The following is a 24,317-nucleotide window of genomic DNA, read 5'->3' as shown; positions in this document are numbered from 1 at the left end:
ATTGAGCTCACTTTGCTTGGAGGTAGGACTTCAAGGGGGATAGGGCTGGCAGGCAAGTTTGGTTAAATAGCTAAGGTTTGTATGGTTAGGAAAAGTACAGATTATCTACGAATTTGTCATTTGATACAAACCACGCTATCTAATAGGGGTGACTCACCCATTAGGAAGGGTGGACGTACCAGCCAATCTGGCTTTTTGGCTTTACCCAGGGGCTCTTTATCCGAGTGTGTTAGCGCTCAAGGAATAAGGAGTCCCTGCGCCTCGCTAAAACCTTGCTACAAAAGGTTTGCGGCCTACGCAAGGTTTGCGGCCTACACAAGCTCTGTGTGAAGGTATGTAGAAATGTGATTTGTCCTAGAAAGTTATTCAGAGTTCTTTAAATAGAAAAACTGTGCACTAGGACTTTCCCAATACCACCTCGTCAGGATATGGGGACGCAATAGTATTAATCTTAATACTAGGTACACAAAGGAGCATATTTTACCTGCAGTGGTTTGAGGTCAGCTATGCAGAGAACCCAGGATGCTGCTTTCCCCAAGAAAGGGGAGAATGAAGAAAAGAATAAGGGCCAGTCAATCCTTTTCATTCATGCAGACTAAAACCGGGTAACAATGCCCTCGACCTTCTGCTACTTGTCCAATAAGGAGTTTCGGCTTTTAAACCAGTTGTTGTGCAGCCACCACAGGACCAATAGAAAACGTATTAAGTCTCCTGTGGGTCACGTCTTGCAGGTAGTGGGATGTGAACGTGTTCTGACGTTTCCACACCCCAGCTTGAATAACCTGTGTCACTGAGTAATTTCTTTGAAGGCCAGGGACGTAGCTATGCCCCTGACATCATGTGCTCTGGGGCGACGTGACGGAGGAGGGTCTGGATTCAGTGCATGGTCAATGACCCTGCGAATCCACGCTGAGATGGTGTTTTTGTTGACCCTCCTTTTGGTCCTTCCTGTGCTGACGAGTAGTGCAGACACACAAGGACGGGCTGCGGCTGTTCTCTTGAGGTACAGCCTCAAACTCCTTACTGGGCATAGTAAGAGATGGTCTGGGTCATCTGTTACAGTACGGAGACTAGAAATCCGGAAGGAGTCGAATCGAGGATCCGCTACTCTCGGGTTTTGAGTCATAGCAATAAAATCAGGGACGAAGCTGAACGTTACCTCTCCCCATCCCCTTGAATGAGCGATGTCGTGTGAGAGACCATGAAGTTCACTGACTCGCTTGGCCGAGGCCAAAACTAGCAGGAACACCGTCTTCCAAGTCAGGTGGCGATCTGTTGCCTAGCGTAATGGCTCACAGGGAGGTCTCTTAAGAGACCTGAGAACTCGAACCACGTTCCACGGGGGAGGTCTCACTTCTGACTGGGGCAGGTAAGATAACTCCGTATGACTAAAGAAAGTTCTAGCGATGAAGAAATGACCATTCCTTTCAGTCTGAAGGCGAGGCTTAAAGCTGAGCAATAGCTTTTCACTGCCAAGACTGATAGGCTCATTTCTTCGCGCAAATACACGAGGAACTCTGCTATTGCTGGAATAGTGGCATCGAGTGGAGAGAGACCCCTTCCACAACACTAACCACAGAAGACTTTCCACTTTGCCTGGTAGACTGTTGCTGATGATTTTCGCAGGTGTCAAGACATCCTTGTCGCAACTTGTTGCGAAAATCCTCTCTCAGAGAGGAGATGCTGGATAGTCTCCAGGCGTGAAGTCGTAGCGAAGCTATGGCTTTGTGGAATATGTTGGCAGGTGCTTGTTTGAGTAGGTTGTGTCGTGGAGGGAGTTCTCTTGGGAGCTCCGTTAGGAGTTGCAGAAGGTCCGGTAACCATTCTGTTTGATGCCATAGCGGAGCTATGAGGGTCACTGAAAGATTGACGGATGTTCTGGTCTTGTTGAGTACCCTCCTCATCAGACAGAACAGGGGAAAGGCGTAGACGTTGATGTTGTCCCAGCGCCGACATCCTGCCGGCCGCGCGTTTTTTTTTTGTAATTGACCGGAAAACGGCTTACCTTTGAATATTATAATGCAATTACATTGATAGCTAGGTGCCTTTGCCCAGTATAAATTGAGGGGTGGTGCCCAGTGCTCTGTTCCTTAGACCTGTTACCTAGATTTTTGGGTATTCCACCATTTTACCTTTTTGTGTAGTGAACGTTGGAGTGTGGTCAGCATTCGGACACTAGGCAGTTTGGGTGCTACCTCTGGCCACAGTTCGCAAACCACTACTAGTCCTGTTGGCCAAACAACAATCGACTGCATGCTGCCACACCTCACCTAAACATGCTGCCACAGCATGTTTAGGTGAGCCACATACATGAACACAAATGGCACGTTCCTGTAGAAACACTTGAAAACACTTTCACATGAATTTATTAGGAAGTGTATGCGGAGGTTGATTGTGTGATTGTGAACCCAATGCTAGGTCAGCATTAGCACTAGGCCAATACAACATAAACTGTCATTATTTTTATGCTTTCATAGGAGAAAAAGACATTACTTTCTTCTTTGAAGACGCCGACTCTGTGGAACCTCATGGGGTACCTAGGAAGCTTACTGGCTTTTTAGGGTAAGTTTGTTTCATCAACTCCCTTTTAAGGGAAGCTTCATTTGTAAAGGAACCTTGTGATCACAGGGAGTACTTGTTCTTGCAATGCTCTCGGTGGCAAGTAGTAAAAATATGTTATTTTCATTAGTAAAATAAATTTTTGAATATACTTACCAGGTGATCATGTAGCTGTCAGCTCTGCTGCCCGACAGAAAAAACCTACGGACGGAATACGCCAGCGATCGCTATGCAGGTGGGGGTGTACATCAACAGCGCCATCTGTCGAGTAGGTACTCAAGTACTTCATGTCAACACAGAACCAATTTTCTCCTCGGTCCACTGGGTCTCTATTGGGGAGGAAGGGTGGGTCCTTTAATTCATGATCACCGGGTAAGTATATTCAAAAATTTATTTTACTAATGAAAATAACATTTTTCAATATTAACCTTACCCGGTGATCATGTAGCTGATTCACACCCAGGGGGGTGGGTAGAGACCAGCATACATGTTAACATTAAAAGCTAAGTATTCCGTATTTCATTTTAGCAGTTATTCAAAATAACAAACATAAAATTAATAAGTACCTGGTAAGGAAGTCGACTTGAACAATTACTCTGCTTTTTTAAGTACGTCTTCCTTACTGAGCCTCGCGATCCTCATAGGATGCTGAGCGACTCCTAGGAGCTGAAGTATGAAGGGTTGCAACCCATACAACAGGACCTCATCAAAACCTCTAATCTAGGCGCTTCTCAAGAAATGACTTTGAACACCCGCCAAATCAAGTAGGATGCGAAAGGCTTCTTAGCCTTCCGGACAACCCAAAAACAATAATAAAACATTTCAAGAGAAAGATTAAAAAGGTTATGGAATTAGGGAATTGTAGTGGTTGAGCCCTCACCCACTACTGCACTCGTTGCTACGAATGGTCCCAGAGTGTAGCAGTTCTCGTAAAGAGACTGGACATTCTTAAGATAAAAAGACGCGAACACTGATTTGCTTTTCCAATAGGTTGCGTCGATTATACTTTGCAGAGATCTATTTTGTTTAAAGGCCACGGAAGTTGCGACAGCTCTAACTTCGTGTGTCCTTACCTTCAGCAAAGCTTGGTCTTCCTCACTCAGATGGGAATGAGCTTCTCGTATTAACAGTCTGATAAAAAAGGATAAAGCATTCTTTGACCTAGGCAAAGATGGATTCTTAACTGAACACCATAAAGCTTCAGACGGGCCTCGTGAAGGTTTTAAATAGAACTTAGGAGCTCTTACAGGACATAAGACTCTTTTTAGTTCATTTCCAACCATACGATAAGTTTGGAATATCGAACGATATTGGTCAAGGCCGAGAAGGCAGCTCGTGTTGGCTAGAAAACCAAGTTGTAGAACATGTAGCCGTTTCGGATGAGAATCCGATGTTCTTGCTGAAGGCATGAATCTCACTGACTCTTTTAGCTGTGGCTAAGCATATCAGGAAAAGAGTCTTTAAGGTGAGATCTTTCAGGGAGGCTGATTGTAGCGGTTCGAACCTGTCTGATATAAGGAATCTTAGTACCACGTCTAAATTCCAACCAGGTGTAACCAAACGACGCTCCTTCGTGGTCTCAAAAGACTTAAGGAGGTCCTGTAGATCTTTATTGTTGGAAAGATCTAAGCCTCTGTGATGGAAGACTGATGCCAACATGCTTCTGTAACCCTTGATAGTGGGAGCTGAAAGAGATCGTTCTTGCCTCAGATATAAGAGGAAGTCAGCTATTTGAGTTACAGAGGTACTGGTCGAGGATACGGATACTGACTTGCACCAGTTTCGGAAGATTTCCCACTTCGATCGGTAGACTCTAAGGGTGGATGTTCTCCTTGCTCTAGCAATCGCTCTGGCTGCCTCCTTCGAAAAGCCTCTAGCTCTCGAGAGTCTTTCGATAGTCTGAAGGCAGTCAGACGAAGAGCGTGGAGGCCTTGGTGTACCTTCTTTACGCGTGGCTGACGCAGAAGGTCCACCCTTGGGGGAAGTGTTCTGGGAACGTCTACTAGCCATCGAAGTACCTCGGTGAGCCATTCTCTCGCGGGCCAGAGGGAATCAACTAGCGTCAACCTTGTCCCTTCGTGAGAGGCGAACTTCTGCAGTACCTTGTTGACAATCTTGAACGGAGGGAATGCATATAGATCTAGATGTGACCAATCTAGTAGAAAGGCATCTATATGAACTGCTGCTGGGTCCGGGATTGGTGAGCAAAATATTGGGAGCCTCCTGGTCATCGAGGTTGCGAAGAGACCTATGGTTGGCTGGCCCCAGGTGGCCCAAAGTCTCTTGCATACATCCTTGTGGAGGGTCCATTCTGATGGAATTATTTGTCCCTTCCGACTGAGACAATCTGCCATGACATTCAAGTTGCCTTGGATGAACCTCGTTACTAGTGAAATGTCTAGACCTTTTGACCAGGTGAGGAGGTCCCTTACGATCTCGAACAATGTCAGCGAGTAGGTCCCTCCTTGCTTGGAGATGTACGCCAAAGCCGTGGTGTTGTCCGAGTTCAACTCCACCACTTTGCCTTGAAGGAGAGACCTGAAGCTTTTCCAGGTCAGACGTACTGCCAGTAGCTCCTTGCAGTTGAAATGCATTATCTTTTGACTCGAGTTCCATAATCGCGAGCATTCCCTACCGTCTAATGTCGCACCCCAGCATACGTCCGATGCGTCCGAGAAGAGAACGTGGTTGGGAGTCTGAACAGTCAGGGGAAGACCCTCTCTAAGGTTGATATAGTCCTTTCACCAAGTCAGACAAGACTTTATCTTTCCGGAAACCGGGATCAAGACTGCTTCTAGCGTCTTGTCCTTTTCCAGTGAAAAGCTAGATGGAATAGAAGAGGACGGAGGTATAGTCTTCCTAGTGACACAAATTGATCCACGGATGACAGTGTCCCTACCAGACTCATCCACAGCCTGACTGGGCAGTGTTCCTTCTTCAGCATCTTCTGGATGGATAGCAGGGCTGGGGGTTGATCGTCTTGTTCAGCGACGTCCTCATCAGAGGGTTCCTCATCCGAAACTGATGAGGAAACGGCAACGGAGTGGGCAACGTCTGACTCGCCGAATCCGGTCGCACTGGTGGATGCGTGACGGAGCCGGACGCATGGCATTGCTGCACAGTCTGTGAACTGTCAACAACCATGGATGCGCGAGGAAGTACAGCGTCAACCCGAACTGTCTAGACTGTCTGGGTTATGCAGTCAACACCCTACCGGGTTGCTGAAGTTGACGCACTGCGACACAACAAGTCACCTCTGCTGGTTGTTGAACGTATTCCTAGTGACACACTGAACGTCAACAACCACCTCCGAGCGTCGCTTAACCTCAACGTGCGACTGGCAACCCACACTGGGTCGCATCGGTGGAGGAACCACCTCAACTGGCAGACGCGAGTAGGATACCTCAGCATCAACAGGGTGCACAACCAACCGGTTGGAAGGTTGTTGGCCAGAAGGTTCTTCTCCGCACTTAAGTCCTGAAACAAGGACACAAGCTTGGACTGCATGTCTTGCAGCAAAGCCCATAGGGACTACGGGAGCAGGTGTGGCAACAGACGGGGTTAGCGACTGAGGCGGAACCATTTACCATCCCTGGAAGCCTTGTTATGTGTGACATAATAGTACAGCAACACTTCAAAGGCTTGACAAAAGTGAGAAGTTGACCTGTAAACAACTTGGAGCGTCTCCTGGCTAGGCGCCAGGGCGAGTCTACCAGAATTGATAAGTCCATCTGGGCAGAGGCAAGAACTCCCAAGCCGAGAACTTCTCTCGTGTCTTATCAGACTCTCGCTCTATAAGCCAGTTTAAAAGAAGGGAAAGCAAAGGCTGTATCCCTAAAACTCCTCCTGGTGCAAAACCAGTCGCCTAGCCAACGTAACGCTCTCTAGGAGAGCGAGAGAGCACTAGCTTAACAACAACGGCTTCGAAGCAGCTAGGCCTAGTGTAAGTTCTGACGTTTAGGCGAACGAGGAGCAGCAGTTACAAGATCCGGACGAAGATCCTTAAAAAATCATCATGATTTAATTAAAGTCCATAGGGGGCTAAGCAGCTTAAGGCTCCTCTCCAAATGACAGAGTCCTCAAGGGAATATCAGTAGGAGGGAGAACAGCACTTTCTCATCTACAGGAACCTTGTCCGAGAAAAGCTAGGTTATCTCAGTGAGTCTCTCACTGGTGCATTAGTAGCAGACCAGAAGGCAACGTCATGTAACTGCTTGACAGTCTGTGAACTGTCAACAACTGAACTGTCAACCACAACGGGTGCGTGTGGACATACAGTGTTCACTCGAGACTGCTTTGACTGTCTATACTGGGCAGTCAAAACAACTCTAGAATGCGGAGGTTGACGCACCGCGTCAAAACACGGCAGCTTAACTCCACCCTCCTGTTGTTGTGGTAGCTCACGCACGTCAACGGAGGGTTCCGCGCGTCGGCGAACGTCAACTTGCGTCTGGCAGGGTCGACTGCGCATAGGTGGTGGAGCTCTCACAGCCGGAGTGTGGGAGCAGGCAGCCTCAGAGTCAGCTGGGCGCACAACCGTGGCTGGTTGTAGGCTAACGGGTGCAGCGTCAACCTTCTCCGCACGATACTCCTGCATAAAGGAAGCTAGCTGAGTCTGCATAGACTGCAGCAAAGACCACTTAGGGTCTACAGCTGGTGCGGCAACAGACGGAGTTATTGCCTGCTGCGGTACCACTTTGCCTCTCTTAGGAGGTGTGCAGTCGTCGGAAGACTGCAGCGAGTCCGAACTGACCCAGTGGCTACAACTGGGCCGTTGGACTTGCACGGAAGGGACCGACTTGCACTTAAAAAGCTGCGAGACCTTGGTCCATGGTTTCTTACGAGAAACCTCTTCCGCAGACGAGAAATAAATGGGCTCTCTCGTCTTTGTGTGGGTGGGGCAATCTTGGGTAGATACGCCCGAAACCACGGAGGGAAAACGTCTGTTCGTTGATCAAGGCCTGACGAACCCATAAGTCGTTTGACATTACTTCTCCCCTGGGCTTGGGAGCTTGTAAGAGGTCCCGGACTAGGTGAACGACAGGCACGAACAGACGAACCCTCGGACGCAACACTGTAACACTTGCGCATATCACTTTATCACTTCGATTTTCTGTTTTGCACTAATTTCACTGAAATCGAAACTTTTACTGATTTCTACGTGAAATACGCAATTCTACCCTTCATTAAAAGGTAGTAATGTGAAATCAGTCGTATAATGCAGCTCATTAATACTAGCAAAAAACAGAAAACATATATAAAGATAAAAAATTCAGTGGCTGGGAAAGAGACTAAACACTAGTTCAAATAAGCTACGTTTACAATCTCTCACCGCACATAGCCTGGGGACAAGAATAAAACCCTAGAAACGTTTTATCTTCTTCCCCGTACAGCGACTAGGGAGGAGAGTAACACGAGAAACAACGTTACCCGCTTGAACGGAACGTTTTCTCTCCTCTCTCTCCCTCCGTCTCTATCTCTCTCTCTCTCTTTCTCTCTTGATTTCGCACCTAAGAGAAGAGCCCAATTTAAATCGTCAAAAAAAACATGTTATTTGACTAAAAGGAACAAACTGAAAGGTTTTCCAAATAAAAAGTTCCTTTAATTTAGAATTTAAAACATTTAAGTTAAGAAAGAATGAACGAAACGTCAGAAACGATTTACTCTTACTGCAAAGTGAAACCGTGATACTCTCTCTCTATCGTAACGATAGAGCGCATGTTGAACGTCCTTAACGTCAACAACTGCGTAGTCTAAAAACTAAACGTGAGTTCATCTTTGAAAAACAGTACGAAAACTATCAAAGAGATTCTTTCATAAAACATTAAATTTTAAAAAGTTTTAAATTCTTTAAAGGCTAACGGGCTCAACGTTGATTAACTTCGGTTCCAATTTCGGACCGCCTACTAAAAGGGAAGGTCGCATATAAACAAAACATAAAAAATTATTTTATATGTTTATAATAAATGGAAAGTTAATCGAAGAGGCCTAATAAAGGCGGTGAGATATAAAATATGTGGATCTATAATGTGTTAAGCAAAATTACAAAAAACCTAAACACACTTCCTTCTGAGGGAAGGGTCGGCCATTTAAAAGTGAAAGAGAGTCCATACTCTCTTTGTCACCATAATTAAATCTATCCAAAACGAGTTCAAGTTTTGAGATGAAGATAAAACCCCTGCATAGCGAAAGCTCAAAACTAGAATAGTGTACTTCACCAAATAGTTGTGAAAACAAATCCAGTTAGTAACAGCGTATTTAGTAGGTCTTGCCAGTGGCACGACAGAGAGAAAATTGATTCTGTGTTGACATGAAGTACTTGAGTACCTACTCGACAGATGGCGCTGTTGATGTACACCCCCACCTGCATAGCGATCGCTGGCGTATTCCGTCCGTAGGTTTTTTCTGTCGGGCAGCAGAGCTGACAGCTACATGATCACCGGGTAAGGTTAATATTGAAAACTTCCAAATCCCAGTGGATGTACAGGGAAACATATTTTGGCCACTCGTAGATTGACGCGGCGTAAGTTGTGGAAACACTTTCCTTACCTGAAAAGGAGAGACTTCTGGGACATAATTAATTGCTTGTAACTCAAAACACTCGGAGCAGATAAAGAGTAAGTTTCTTGAAATCCAGAAAAATTAGAGGTACTTCTACTGAGTCATTATCCTCAGTTTTTGATTGAGCAGAATCTATGGGATTATGAACACTCATGGGATTCTCCGCCTCACTAAGGACGGCAGGAGATACCACATCCACAAACTCGTGAACAAAAGACAGCCGTCTTCCTTCAACACAGTATCAGCGTCCTGGAAAACTCCGATAATAAAGGATCAGAAAAGTCAAGTTCAGTACTAAAAAGAGAATGCTTCAGCTTTTTACTCCTATTGACGATGAAAGCTGCAGCCGTGGAGCGATCCTTTCTTTTCCCATTGAGAAAACAATCAATTCTTGCAAACATCAAAAGGGGAATTCAAATAACACCTTTTTCCACAACGTTGCACACAAGTGATGAGGATCAATTCCCAAGCAGCTCGTAAAGATGCCCAAAGAAGACCTTCAAGACCGTTACAGACTCTCATAAATACAGCACTAGTTCAATACTCATTCTGAGAAGCTGCGTAAAGACTTCAAACCAAGCACCATGAGAGACCAGTAACAGGCAGCCAACTGTTGAGGCGACCTAAAGCTAACTGACTGTGTTTACATCAGCATCACCTCGCTGAAGCGCATCTGGGAATACAATGCAACCATGCATTGTTGCCAATCCCACATTTCTTCTATATAGCCATAAAAAAACAGTGCCAAAAGCTTACCATTCAAAGGACGGGGATTTGTATCGCATAGGAACAAACAATACAGTACATCAAAACTACAGATAAAATGACCATTTGATGAGATCATATGCAGACATGCTAGTGAAAACCCTTTATAGATTCTGAAAACTTTGAATATTAATTGAAATAAGTTTTCTATTATCATCTTGTCCTGTTGACATTTATTTCTAGGTATCAACCATTTTTCAACATACAAACATAAAATGCAATTATTTAGTTATAAAATGAAATTAAAAAAAAATGATAAATTGCCCTTACATTCTATAAATGAATTGAAACCAAATTCACAACGTCATCATTGTTCAACACTTACTGGCTTATGCTGATTCAAGGATGGTACTGCAGGGTCCCAAGGTCTTTTTAGCAAGAGATTAAGTGCTTCTACGCTTGCGCCTCGTTGGCTACTGCTGAGGGCTACCATTTTGTCGATCAATGTTGGAATTTTTGATTTAAGAGTCTGCAAAGAAATGTATGAAAATTACATACATCATGCCCTATTATACAAATGAGCTCCGTTCCTGAAGAAACATTCAGTAAGCACATTTTTTCATTGACTTCCATTATAAAGCCGAAGATACATTCCTACGAGCTCACCAAAGTTCACGTTTCCCAATACAAGGCTTAATGTACAGTAATGAAGTAGTACACCATACCAAAATTGTTTTATTGAGAATAAGTAAGGTAATAGTAACAAAACGACAGTTTAGACAGTATATTTTGTTTCTGTGAGTAACGAATATGAAAAATTAAAATGCCACAGCAATATTTTCAATACAGAGTGTTCCCTTTAGAATAAATTAAACGATATTGTGGTATTAAAGAAATGAAGTTAGTTGCTGTATCAAAAGCGTAAGCAAACCAGACATAATCTACTACTGTATTTATAATTCACTAAATAAAAACATATTTTACTCAATAACAATTCTAAAATCAATAACAATCTTAGTTACAAATTACTCATCAAAATGACTTAACATCACAAAATAAAATAATTACAATATAAACAAACAGCAAATGAATATAACAAAAATATATGAAAAGTAAGTGAAGTCAGTTGGGGTGTAAAACCAACTAGCAAGTAAAAAATTTAACTCTAATATGCCATTAGACTCGACAATAAATAAAATAAAAATATTTTAAATAAAACTATTTACCATAGTATGAAGCATTACTTCTCTCCTTCGGGAAATGAAAAAGATCCTTCAGAAGTTTGCCTAAATCAGCTGATTCAGAATGTATAGAATATAGTGTCCATCAACATATAAACAAAAACAATGGAAAATATTATTGATTCACTGTTTTTATTTCTTAGTACATACGTATACCAAGGCACTTCCCCCAATTTTGGGGGGTAGCCGACATCAACAAATGAAACAAAACAAAAAGGGGACCTCTACTCTCTATGTTCCTCCCAGCCTGACAAGGGACTCGACCGAGTTCAGCTGGTACTGCTAGGGTGCCACAGCCCACCCTCCCCCGTTATCTACCACAGATGAAGCTTCATAATGCTGAATCTCCTACTGCTGCTACCTCCGCGGTCATCCAAGGCACCGGGGGAAGCAGCAGGGCCTACCGGAACTGCGTCACAATCGCTCGCCATTCATTCCTATTTCTAGCACGCTCTCTTGCCTCTCTCACATCTATCCTCCTATCACCCAGAGCTTTCTTCAATCCATCCATCCACCCAAACCTTGGCCTTTCTCTTGTACTTCTCCCATCAACTCTTGCATTCATCACCCTCTTTAGCAGACAGCCATTTTCCATTCTCTCAACATGGCCAAACCACCTCAACACATTCATATCCACTCTAGCTGCTAACTCATTTCTTACACCCGTTCTCACCCTCACCACTTCGTTCCTAACCCTATCTACTCGAGATACACCAGCGATACTCCTTAGACATTTCATCTCAAACACATTCAATTTCTGTCTCTCCGTCACTTTCATTCCCCACAACTCTGATCCATACATCACAGTTGGTACAATCACTTTCTCATATAGAACTCTCTTTACATTCATGCCCAACCCTCTCTTTTTTACTACTCCCTTAACTGCCCCCAACACTTTGCATCCTTCATTCACTCTCTGACGTACATCTGCTTCCACTCCACCATTTGCTGCAACAACAGACTACAAGTACTTAAACTGATCCACCTCCTCAAGTAACTCTCCATTCAACATGACATTCAACCTTGCACCACCTTCCCTTCTCGTACATCTCATAACCTTACTCTTACCCACATTAACTCTCAACTTCCTTCTCTCACACACCCTTCCAAATTCTGTCACTAGTCGGTCAAGCTTCTCTTCCCAGTCTGCAACCAGTACAGTACAGTATCATCTGCAAACAACAACTGATTTACCTCCCATTCATGGTCATTCTCGTCTACCAGTTTTAATCCTCGTCCAAGCACTCGAGCATTCACCTCTCTCACCACTCCATCTACATACAAGTTAAACAACCATGGCGACATCACACATCCCTGTCTCAGCCCCACTCTCACCGGAAACCAATCACTCACATCATTTCCTATTCCAACACATGCTTTACTACCTTTGTAGAAACTTTTCACTACTTGCAACAACCTTCCAACAACTCAATATAACCTCATCACATTCCACATTGCTTCCCTATCAACTCTATCATACGCTTTCTCCAGATCCATAAACGCAACATACACCTCCTTACCTTTTGCTAAATATTTATCGCATATCTGCCTAACTGTAAAAATCTGATTCATACAACCTCTACCTCTTCTAAAACCACCCTGTACTTCTAAGATTGCATTCTCTGTTTTATCCTTAATCCTATTAATCATTACTCTACTATACACTTTTCCAACTACACTCAACAAACTAATACCTCTTGAATTACAACACTCATGCACATCTCCCTTATCCTTATATAGTGGTACAATACATGCACAAACCCAATCTACTGGTACCATTGACAACACAAAACACATATTAAACAATCTCACCAACCATTCAAGTACAGTCACACCCCCCTCCTTCAACATCTCAGCTCTCACACCATCCATACCAGATGCTTTTCCTACTCTCGTTTCATCTAGTGCTCTCTTCACTTCCTCTATTGTAATCTCTCTCTCATTCTCATTCTTAGTACAGTAAGATAATAAAACAGGTAGTTGTGGACTTACAACCTATATAACTTACAACTGTGCTTTAATGACTGCTTTTTCAACTATAATTACATCATAGTCTGCTGGAAATAGTACACAAATGGGACATATATTTCCTTAGAACTTATCTACTTCCTTTTATATAAATGAACTAATTTCACTTGGTGAAGTTAGTATTTTCTTTTATTGATAATATAGTATCAATTTTGAACAAATATTTGTCAAGTTCATATCATAAGTCTGGTGACATATTTCTGATGGAAAGCCAAAGTCAAGGAACTTCCTTTCAATAGTCTATATCAGTTGCTAAGAGTACTACTTAGCATAAATTTAATTCTATACAGTAATTAGGACAGATTTTCATATTTTACATGTTTTTTTTTATCTCTGATAGTAGATCGATATCCATCTAATGAAAGTACATTAATCGAACAAACTGTTCTTATAAATATATTATATTTTAGTACATTATAAAAGTTAAATACTTATGCTTAGTAATTTACTACTTTCTTTTAATTATGCAAGAAAAGCATAAAAAGATTTTACAAATTTTGCAAGTCATTCGTTATTGAGTTCCAGTCACCTGTCTGGTAACATAATATTTCTAAAGTAAGGTGAGCTGAGATATCGAGTGATTTGCTTTCGATATGTTACCAATTAATATTAATAACTCTCATTATTGAATCATCAAGTAACAATATCAAGTACTTCAGTGGTTGTATCATTTATTAAGAGTACATTACTTATTAAAAATCCAAGAAAAGATATAATTTATGTCTGCTGATGTCATAGATGGCACGACTTTTTAGTCCATATTGTTTAATACATGAGGCAAAAAAGCAAGCTAGCTGTTCAGCTGAAATGAACAGTTAATGAAAATATCACCACCAGCAACCCCCAGCTGAGGATATTGACAACCCACAGCCAAGCACTAGGGATGCAAACAATTAATAATCATATCTTATTTCTTATTTGAATGCTGTACTGAATTGCATCAAAAAATAAAAAATTTTAAGTAATTTTTATTTTTCCTAACATACTTACCGTGAACTACTTTCTTAGGAGTTACCTATAATCTCCTCTCTACCGACCAGAGTTTTGTGTAGTATACCCTACGCCCGTTTTATATGGAGGGCTAACCCGGGAGTAAGAGAACGTGCCCCGAGGGTAGACCTGAGCTAGGTCGGCGTCAGCTTGGGTCCCGTTAGCCAGTAAGTTCCTCAGATGTTGCAACAAGTCCCTGCAAGGGCAGAAAGGCCCTCGGGGAAGGCAGGGAGGGCCATTACCCGAAAGTAGTTCTCGGTAAGTATGTTAGGAAAAATAAAAATTACTTAAAATTTTTTATTTGTTCGAACACAAATACTTACCTCGAACTACTTTCTTAGGAGACTTACACTTTAGGAGGTGGGAGTGGCTTCCTGACCTTCAGACCCAGCAAAGCGGACACCAAGTAGCCTAGATATGAACTAGGTTCTAAAAAACTGGAAACGAACGGTAGGGTAAACTACACAAAGAGCTCACATTAGTGTCTAAGTACTCACCCTTTGAAAAATCTTCTGATGTTGAGTCAAGTAACAAAGTTGCAGAGACGTGTTCTTCATTGGTTACATAAGTGTGGTTATCTCCGATAGGGATAGGAAACGGGGATTAGGGTGAAAAGGAACGAACCTGTGTCTCCTGGTTTTGCTATCCACGATTGTGCCTGGGGCTTCACCGTTAAATCACTTGGAGTGCGGAGATGACTGTCCCAATGGAGAACCTGTCTAAAGACCTTCTTGAGTAATCCTTGAGGTAATGGGCAGTAAAGGTCGACTGGTTCGACCAGGTGCCTGCCCGAAGGATCTGGCCCACTGCCATGTTCTTCTCAAAGGCCAAGGAAGTGCTCAGTCCTCTGATGTCATGGGGCTTAGGAGTACCTGGCACGGCCAGTCCCTCCTTGTAGGCCCTGGCAATAACTTGTCTCAACCAAAAAGATATGGTATTCTTCGATACCTGCTTCTTTGTAACACCTGTGGAGACGAAAAGGCTCTTGATGCCCGGCCGGAGATGTGCAGTCCTCTCAAGGTATTTCCTAATGGCACGGACAGGGCATAACCTCAAATCCTCTGGATTCCTAGTCCTAGGAATAGCTGGCAGAGAGAACCCCTCGAATTTAGGATCCCAGACTGCTGGGTTCTGGGTTTTCGCCACGAACGAAGGGACGAACTTGAGGGAGAATTCTCTCCACCCCTTCGAATGAGAGACGTCATAAGACAGCCCATGGATCTCACCTACCCTTTTCGCAGAGGCCAAGGCCAACAAAAAGACTGTCTTGAGAGTGAGATCCCTGTCTACAATATTCTTCATTGGTTCAAACGGGGGGCTACTTAACATCTTCAGAACCCTAGCCAAGTCCCACTGAGGCACCCTAACAGTTTGAGGGGAGCAGGACTGTTCAAAACTCCTGATAAGCATAGAGATGTGTCTAGAGGAGCCCAGGTCAATGCCCTTCAGAAGGAAGATTTGACCCAAGGCTGCTTGTACTCCTTTTATAGCTGGGATTGACATCCCTATCTCGTCTCTGAGATATACTAGAAAGTCTGCGATATCTGGGACTGAGGCTTTGAGGGGTTTGATGCTCTTCGAAGCGCACCACTTCGTGAAAGAGGCCCATTTCGCTTGGTAGACCGCTGCCGACGACCTTCTCAGGTATCGCGACATCATCTTAGCCGTTCCTGACGAATCTACTTCCTTCCTCAGGAGGCGCTCGATAGTCTCCAGGCGTGAAGGCGTAGAGACTGTGGGTTGTCGTGGAACCTGAAAAAGTGTGGCTGTTGTAGAAGATCTGGCCTGTCGTGGAGTGGCCACGGAGGATGGCTTGCCAGGTCTTTTAGGTCTGCGAAACACTCTCTCTCCGGCCACCAGGGCGCTACCAAAGTCATCCTTAAGTTCCGGGCAGCCCTTACTCTGTTGAGCACTTGCCTGATCAACGTGAAGGGGGGAAAAGCGTACACGTCTAGGTTGTCCCATTTGTGCTGAAAGGCATCCTCCAAGGCTGCCTTTGGGTCTGGGACAGGAGAACAATACACGGGGAGTTGTGCATTCAGCTTAGTTGCAAAGAGGTCCATCACCGGGGAACCTCACCGTTGAATGATGAGCCTGGCTACTTCTGGGAGGAGGGACCACTCTGTTCCTACTATCTGACCCATCCTGCTGAGACCATCGGCTAGGACGTTCTTCTTCCCGGGGATGAACCTTGCCAATAACGCTATCTTGTTCGCCTCCGCCCAATCCAGGATCTCTAGGGCGAGCTCCCACAACTCCCTTGATTTTAGGCCTCCTTGCTTCTTTATGTACGCTACTACTGTGGCGTTGTCGCACATCAACGCCACAGTGTTTCCCCTTAGTAGATCGATGAAGTGCAGGCAAGCTTTTTGGACTGCCTTCAACTCTAGGACATTGATGTGTAGGCCTTTCTCCTCGTCCATCCAGGTTCCTCTCGCCGTCTCGTTGAGAAGATGGGCTCCCCATCCCTGGTTGGAGGCGTCTGTGAATAGGAGCATCTCGGGAGGCTCGGTCGCGAAGGGCATCCCCTTGAACGTGTTCGACCGGCAATGCCACCATTCCAGGGAGGGTATTGTGTTTGGCAGGATTGGAATTAATTTCTGGGGCGAGTCCAGTTGGTTCCAGAAGTTCTTCAGGTTCCATTGGACGGCCCTGAGTCTGAGTCTCCCCTGGGGAACCAGTTTCTCCAATGACACCAGATGACCTATTAGCCTTTGCCAGTCCTTCGCCCTCCTGGGTTGCCCCGAAAGGAAAGGGAGAAGGATCTTTATTAGATTGCTTACCCGCTCCTCTAACGGAAAAGCCTTCACTAGTCGGGAATCCAGTGTCATCCCCAAATAGGTCATTCTGGTGGAGGGAGATAGGTTCGATTTTTCTGGGTTGATCATGATACCCAGACCCTTGCAAAACTGGAGAAGTTTTATACCCTGCTCCTTCAAAACGTCCTCTGAGGAGGAAAGAAGCAACCAGTCGTCCAGGTACCGGATGAGGCGAATACCTCGCTCGTAAGCCCACACCGAGACTGTCGTGAAGACTCTCGTGAATACCTGGGGAGCTGTCGACAACCCGAAGCAGAGGGTCTTGAATTGCAGGATCTGGGTACCCCATTTCACCCGGAGAAACTTCCGGCTTGAGGGGTGGACCGGGATTTGGAAGTACTGTATGCGTCCTTGAGGTCTATGGTCATCATGTAGTCTTTCTCCCTCAAGGACAGCAAGACCGACTTCGGAGTGTCCATTTTGAAATCTGTCTTGCGCACAAACTTGTTGAGAGCTGACAGGTCTATCACCGGTCTCCAACCCCCCGTCGCCTTTTCTACCAGGAAAAGTCAGCTGTAGAAACCTGGTCCTGGGTGCAGGACCTCCTCCATGGCGCCCTTCTCCAACATCGTGGACACCTCTTCTTGAAGGGCCGCCCTCTTGAACGGGTCCTTGGGTGCCAGCCACTCCGACAGGCTGGCCGGAATCAAAGGTGGGGGTTCCGTTAAGAACGGTAGCCTGAACCCCTCCTTCAGTACGGATACTGTCCAGGGTTCCACTCCGTGAGCCTTCCATGCCTGCCAATGTCGTCTGAGGCATCCCCCAACCTGAGGCTTGGGCAGGAGTAGGGGCCTCCCACTCTACCTCCTCCTGGAGGAGCAGCCTGAACGGCCTCTCCTGGAGGCAGAATACCCTGTTCTAAACGAGGCAGACGCTGCTGGAGCTCCTCTACGGGGGGGCTGTGGCGCTGAAGCCCACGAGGAAGAAGGGGCTACTCTCCTCGTCAGGTTAGGAGGGGCCTGAGAAGTAGAGGGCCCGTCTGATGCTGACCTCTTGTAGGACCTCCTTACCGGTTGAGGCCTGGGAGCGTTCACTTCCTTTCGTTTAGCCACCTTCTCCATAATCTCCTCTAGCTCTTTCAAGGGGAACAAGGAGTCACCCCACACAGGAAGGCTCCTCATGGCCCTCGCCTCCCTGTCTGGGACCTTCCGGGAAAGCTTCGCCAGAATAGTGTCCCTTTTGCGAAGAACCCAGTTCGCTGAAAGGGCAAGGGACTGATACGTAAGGAACTTCAGGGTCTTGCCCCCGGAGATGATAAGCTCCCTCAGGAGGTTTTGTTGCTCCGGGTCCGTTAAGTCATATGTGGCTTGAACACCTACCAGCATGGAAGCCCACCAGTCCAACCAAGAGGAGACATGCACCAAGTCTTTCGACATCTCCTCCATCATTGCAGCCTCTGACTGCGAAAAGCAAATCGGGGCTGAAGAGGCTCTGTCCTCCGGGGCACCCTGTCCCAGAACGTCGAGGGCAGGCTCCCGGTCGTTGTCCCTCTAGCACATAGAACCTACTCTGTGTCTTGAGTCCTTGGAGCAACTTCGAGGAGCTCTGTGTTTTGGGAGCTTCGGCATTGCCTGCCACAACTCTATCAACATGAGCCCGTCCCAGGACGAGATCTCGGGCCACAGGCAGGGCCAGGGAGGTTTTCTGTTGGACAGGTGCCTGCATCAAGCGGGTCAGGCTGGACCTCCAGTAGTCCTCGTCGGTTGGGACCGGTTCCTCAATCCGATGATGCCTTCGAATCAAGCCTATTACATTCCGATACGCCGAGTCCTCGGTCGGGGAACCTTCTCTACCGTCAGCAGTACCTTCCGCCTGATCGCGAGGAGCCGGGTCACCGGGCACTCCCACCGGGCGCTTCGGTTCTGGAACAACAGGCACTCCCCTGCGGTGGTACCGGTCCGCCCTGGCGGGAACCTCCGCACCAGTTTCGGGGGTCAGAACTGCCATCGCCGTGCCGGCGAGGACTACCGTTCATGTATTCTCTCTGGGGGACGAGGACGCGGATCCCGTGGGCTGACCCGACGGAGGGAACCGTTCCTTTAAGTCCGAGGGCCGAACCAGCTGTGCTGATTCGGCCAGGCTGCCCGTACGGAAGCACGGTTCCCCCCGCTGGGCGGGGTGAGCCGGAAGCTTCACGGACTTACGCCTGCCTGAAGGGGCCTTCTCGCATTTCTCCCTGCGAGGGTCTACGTCTGGAGGATGGCCTTCGCGGCGAGAAATCCCTGGACTGCCGGTCAGGGGAACGCTGCAACTCAGTCTTACGGGGAACGAAGACCCAATCACCATTGGGGGACCTACTCCTCCTTTACTTCCTCCGTGGAGACCGGGACCGTTTTCTACTGAACCTCGAACGGGATCTTGAGCGGGAACGCCTGCTCCTGCTCCGTCACCGATGTCTCCTCCTCGCTTCCTCTTCTGAAGAGAACGAAGCCCCACCATCTGAAGAGCCCGACGAAACTGTACCACCCGATCGACGGGCAGGAGCGGGGGCTACGGAGGGCTTCGCGACCTGCTGCTTACCAGAGGTCGAGGGTTGTAGGAAGGATTCTGGAACCACCGTCAGAGGAGCTGGAAAAGAGGTTGGGCGCACTACACTAGGGAACCAGGTATCCAGGCCCTCTTCCATCTGCATTGGGGACCTACCTGGCGTTTTAGGGAGCCTCCACCCGAAGGGCTCACTTACCGTGGAGTCCAACTTACCCTGGGCGTCACCAGCCGCTGAAGAACCTGAAACACAGGCCCACGAAGCGGGCGAAGAAACAGGAACAACACTACTACACCACAAGGGGTCATCAGAGGAAACGTGCCCCCAAGCACAAGGGCAGAGTCTCCAGAACCCCCAGATACAGCACTACCAGGCTCCCCACTAGCCTGAGAAGACCCAGCAACCCCCACTTCAAACACATTAGACTCCTGGGGAAGGGCCCTCGGCTCTTTCCCCGCAACGGACTTACCTCGTCCCCTACTCTGGGTAGGGGAAGGCGAGACAGAAGCCCCGTCGGACCGTCCACTGGGTGACGGTAACGGCAAAGAGATGCTAGATTTCCTGGGCGAACGTTTCGACGAGTTCTTCTTCTTAGTGCCGTAACGCACCCACTGAATCTCACTCCAGCTAACACACTCAATGCACGTATCCGATGGCGAGCACACACTGCCCCTACAGGAAGAGCAAAGGGAATGAGGGTCTACTTCGGGCTTGGAAAGGAACGCTCCACACGACTTTCCGGCTCTAGGCCCAGGACAACGGCGGATCTGCTCCATCGCACACAACCACATGGCACAGGAACGAAGGGAATCAACAAGGAATACACTTGGGAAGCACAAGGAAGGGCAGTGAACACGCAAGAACACAAGGGATAAGCACAGAGATACCACGCGGTAACCACGAGGGACACACGAGTCGGGACACAAAGGGTCGTAAGAGACGAGAGCGGCGTGATGGTATCACGACGCGACCAGAGAACTTACTGGCTAACGGGACCCAAGCTGACGCCACGTCTACCCTCGGGGCACGTTCTCTTACTCCTGGGTTAGCCCTCCAAAGAAAACGGGCGTAGGGTATACTACACAAAACTCTGGTCGGTAGAGAGGAGATTACAGGTAACTCCTAAGAAAGTAGTTCGAGGTAAGTATTGTGTTGGAACAAAAGTAGTTTTCAAATTTTTACACTTTTGCTTTATATTTTCTCATCTTTATGTGTATAACACTCTTTCTTTATATGCAATATCTTATACCTAATTAACCAACTGAAATGTAATAAGAACTTTGTTCGACTTAGACCAGATAAACGAAGTGATACATATCAGCATGATGTGAACCGAGATCATACTAATGGTATAAAAATTAAATAAAAAATGGATGTCTGAAGAGGAATGAAGATTTTTATTTCAAAATAAACTACATATCAAAACAAAATAATGTCTAAAGATGTATGAAGATTTAATAATGAAGTTTTAAAAATAAACCAAGCTTAAAAATGAACTACCCATACAGAGAAAGAGAATGTATTCTGATATTAACTAATAATAATGGCTATAAACAGACTGTATGAAAACTATATCCTATAACATATTGGTGCTGATGTAATATTCATTATGAGGATAATTTGAACAAGTTAAGAAATTATATAAACGATACTTCTTGTTATTCCTATGTCCGCATATTTTCGACACAGTAGTGGGACCTTGAGATCAGCTAATCACAACCAAAGGTAAAAAAAAAAAAAAAAAAAAAAAAAAAAAGTCAGTAATCGACTGTTAAAATGTTCCCGAAATTTAAAAGTAGAATACAACAATGCTTATTAAAGCACAATTGAACAAAATGTCTAAAAAAATATGAAGATTTAATAATGAACTAAAAATTGAAATCCAGTATGAAACTTTAAAAATGGACTACCTGTACAGAGAGAGAGGGAATGTATTCATATGGTAACACTAATACTGGCCATAAACAAACTGTATGAAAACTATGATATTCTATAACATATTGATGCTGATGTAATATTCATTATGAAGGTATTTTGCATATGTTGTGAAATTATATAAACGATACATATTCGTAAGTGCACATTCTTGATACAGTAGCTGAAACATGAGATCAGCCAATTACAACTAAGGTAAACAAAAAGTAATTGTTAATGGTTAAAATGCTCAAAAAAATTTAAAAATGGAATACAAAAATTCTTAAACAAAGCATATAATATCCTATGAACCAAGAAAATGAAATGAGGATATACTGTACAGTACAGTAATAAAATATGACGAAGATGATTGCAGTACAGTAACATGACGCCACACAATAAGTTTACGGAAACTTCCTACATTAAGTTCGACTTACATCCATATCAAGTTACAACATGCCTCTCGATTCCTATCCCATTCGTAAGTCGACGACTACCTGTACATGAATACCCTTAAACAAACAAACAGCTGTATCCGACAAAAACAAGATTTTGATAAAACTGATGTTTCATTTAACTGTATCCAACAATAATGAATGTAATGTTCACATATTAGTATCGTATTAAAAAATAAAAAGTGAATAAATAATCTTTTCCATTGTTTAACTTTTCAAACAATGGTTAGGTTAAGTAAAATATGGAAATAAAATTGCCTGAAATTATATATAAAAATCAGGCTATATATCAATTTAGTGAGATCTGTGTTATTGTATGGACACGAGTCATGGTATGACAATGAAACAACCTCCAACAGATTTAGTAGATTTCAGAACAAAGCCCTCAGAAGAATATTAGGAGTTTAATGGCAGACCAGGATTAGAAATGAAACCATAAGAGATTACTCAAGTGCCATATGTGGATGAGATCATGGTGAAGGGTAGATGGAGATGGTTTGGATATGCTCTTCACACTCCCTTAGTTCACCAAACGTTTAACTGGGCTCCACAAGGCACTGGAAAAGTTGGAAAACCCAGGCCTACATGGCTAAAGCATGTGAACGTAAAGTAGGGGATGATAATGGAGAAGTACTGTATTGAATTAAAAGCTAAAGACAAAAACAACTGGTAAAATCTAACTGAGGCCCTTTGCACCAATAGTGCAGGAGATGATGATGATGATGATATCTTTAGTTTACAAGACAATGAAAACTACCATCTATGTACTCCAAATCAGCCAATGATGGCAAACTTCCGAAAGATTTTTTTTTCCAAAAGAAACAATGCTTACTTTTTTTCCCCCCAAAAACAAAAAGATTAAACTATCATTTTAGCAATACAAACCTGGAGCTCTTTACTGAGGAGTATTAATTCGCCGAAGCTGAAACCTGCCAATAAGCTTTTTGTCAGGGTGTAACTACCCATTGCTGCAGTTAGTGGGGGGGGGGGGGGGGTTTAACACCCTGCTCACACCAGCACTAGCGACTAACCATTACTTTTGTAATTGCTGCAGGATTTTCAGGGGTTGGTGCTCGCAGGTCAGTATGTGCAAAGAGTTCCAGGTTTGTATTGCTAGGAAAAATACAAATTACTTACAAATTTGTCATTTGTTCCTGTGCAAAATACAGACTTTCCGTTCTTTACTGAGGAGACTCACCTTTAGGTAGGTGGAAGTCCAAACCAACTGGCTGGCAAATGTCCCGGAACGGCCTTTGTCTGATACCTTGGGGGATCCTGCACCATGTTATCCTCGCAGGATAATGACCTGGCAATCATTGCTGAAGAATAAGGAATCAATCTGTTGGAACATACATTGTAGCTATTCGGGCCATGCCCACTAAAAATGTGTATTTCTTCCCGCCTCCCCCTGACAGGAGGATGGGGACATAACACATATATGCATGAAACTCACCCACAGAAGAATGAGGTCAGCTGTGCAGGGTTCCCCAAATGCTGCACCCGAAGAGAGGGGAAGATGAAGTAGGAAGTGACCAGTCACTGCTACATTCATCCTAGACTTACTTCGAGGGTAACCTTTGCCCTCGAACCTCTGATACTTGTCCCACAAGGGAGCTGAGGTGTTTAGATCACATTATGAGCAACCACCACAGGACCCATTGAGAATGTGTCTAGGCTCCTGTGGGTTATGTCTTGCAGGTAGCGGGAGGTAAACATTGTTTGATGTTTCCACCTGTCTGCTTGCAGTACCTACTGAACAGAAAATTCTTTTGGAATGCAAGGGAAGTACTTATTCCCAACATCATGGGCACGGGGACGTCTACATGTGCTGACGAACAGCTTGCCAATCTGGAGTCGAGTTCTTCTCATCCTTATGAGATATAACCCATCGTCCTTACAGGGCATAGTAACAGTCGATCAGTGTCGTCTGTTACCAATCGGAGACTCCCAATCCGAAAGGCCCCGAATATAGTATTTGCTAAGGACGGATTTTGAGTCTGCAACAAACTCGGGGACAAAACTGAGTGTGACTTGCCACTCATCCCCTGAATGATGTCATATGGAACACCATGTAGCTCGCTGACTCTTCCTGCAGAAGTTAGGGCCAAAAGAAAACCGTCTTTAAGGTCAAGTCCTTACCCAAGGCTTGACGTAGAGGCTCATAGGGGCCCCTTTCCATGAATGTAAGACCCTGACAACATTCGAAGGAAGTGGTCTAACTTTTGACTGAGGGCAGGAACGCTCGAAGTGCCGTATGAGAAGTGAAAATTCCGTCGAGGGGGAAATGTTGACTCGATTCAGTTCGAAGATAATATTCAAGGCCAAACAAAAGCCTTTCCCCACCGACACCCACTGAGTTCTCCCTCCCTCCTGAGGAACAGTAAAAACTCCACTAGTGCTGGAATACAGGCACTGAGTGGACCTCTACCACAGAGGACAGACCACTTCGCCTGCTACACCGCAGACGATGATTCCCAGAAGTATCTTGCCATGCACCTAGCAACCAGCTTCAAAAACCCTCTCTTGCAAGTAGTTGCCTCCAGGTGTGAAGACATATCGA

General features: G+C 45.2%; 1 protein-coding gene across 2 annotated transcripts in view; it reads right to left on the bottom strand.

Moving 5' to 3' along the window:
* The window catches only part of LOC137646052 (KAT8 regulatory NSL complex subunit 3-like), a 222,856-nt gene that overhangs the window by 67,778 nt on the left and 130,761 nt on the right, over positions 1 to 24,317 (bottom strand). For both annotated transcript variants that reach the window (XM_068379204.1, XM_068379205.1), the window contains one exon: positions 10,211 to 10,354. In XM_068379204.1, coding sequence (XP_068235305.1) covers positions 10,211 to 10,354 — 144 coding nt within the window. The remainder of the gene's footprint in view (positions 1 to 10,210; positions 10,355 to 24,317) is intronic.

Source organism: Palaemon carinicauda, chromosome 8, assembly GCF_036898095.1.
Source record: "Palaemon carinicauda isolate YSFRI2023 chromosome 8, ASM3689809v2, whole genome shotgun sequence".
Classification (NCBI taxonomy): domain Eukaryota; kingdom Metazoa; phylum Arthropoda; class Malacostraca; order Decapoda; family Palaemonidae; genus Palaemon; species Palaemon carinicauda.
This window is presented reverse-complemented; position numbering and strand designations above follow the sequence as displayed.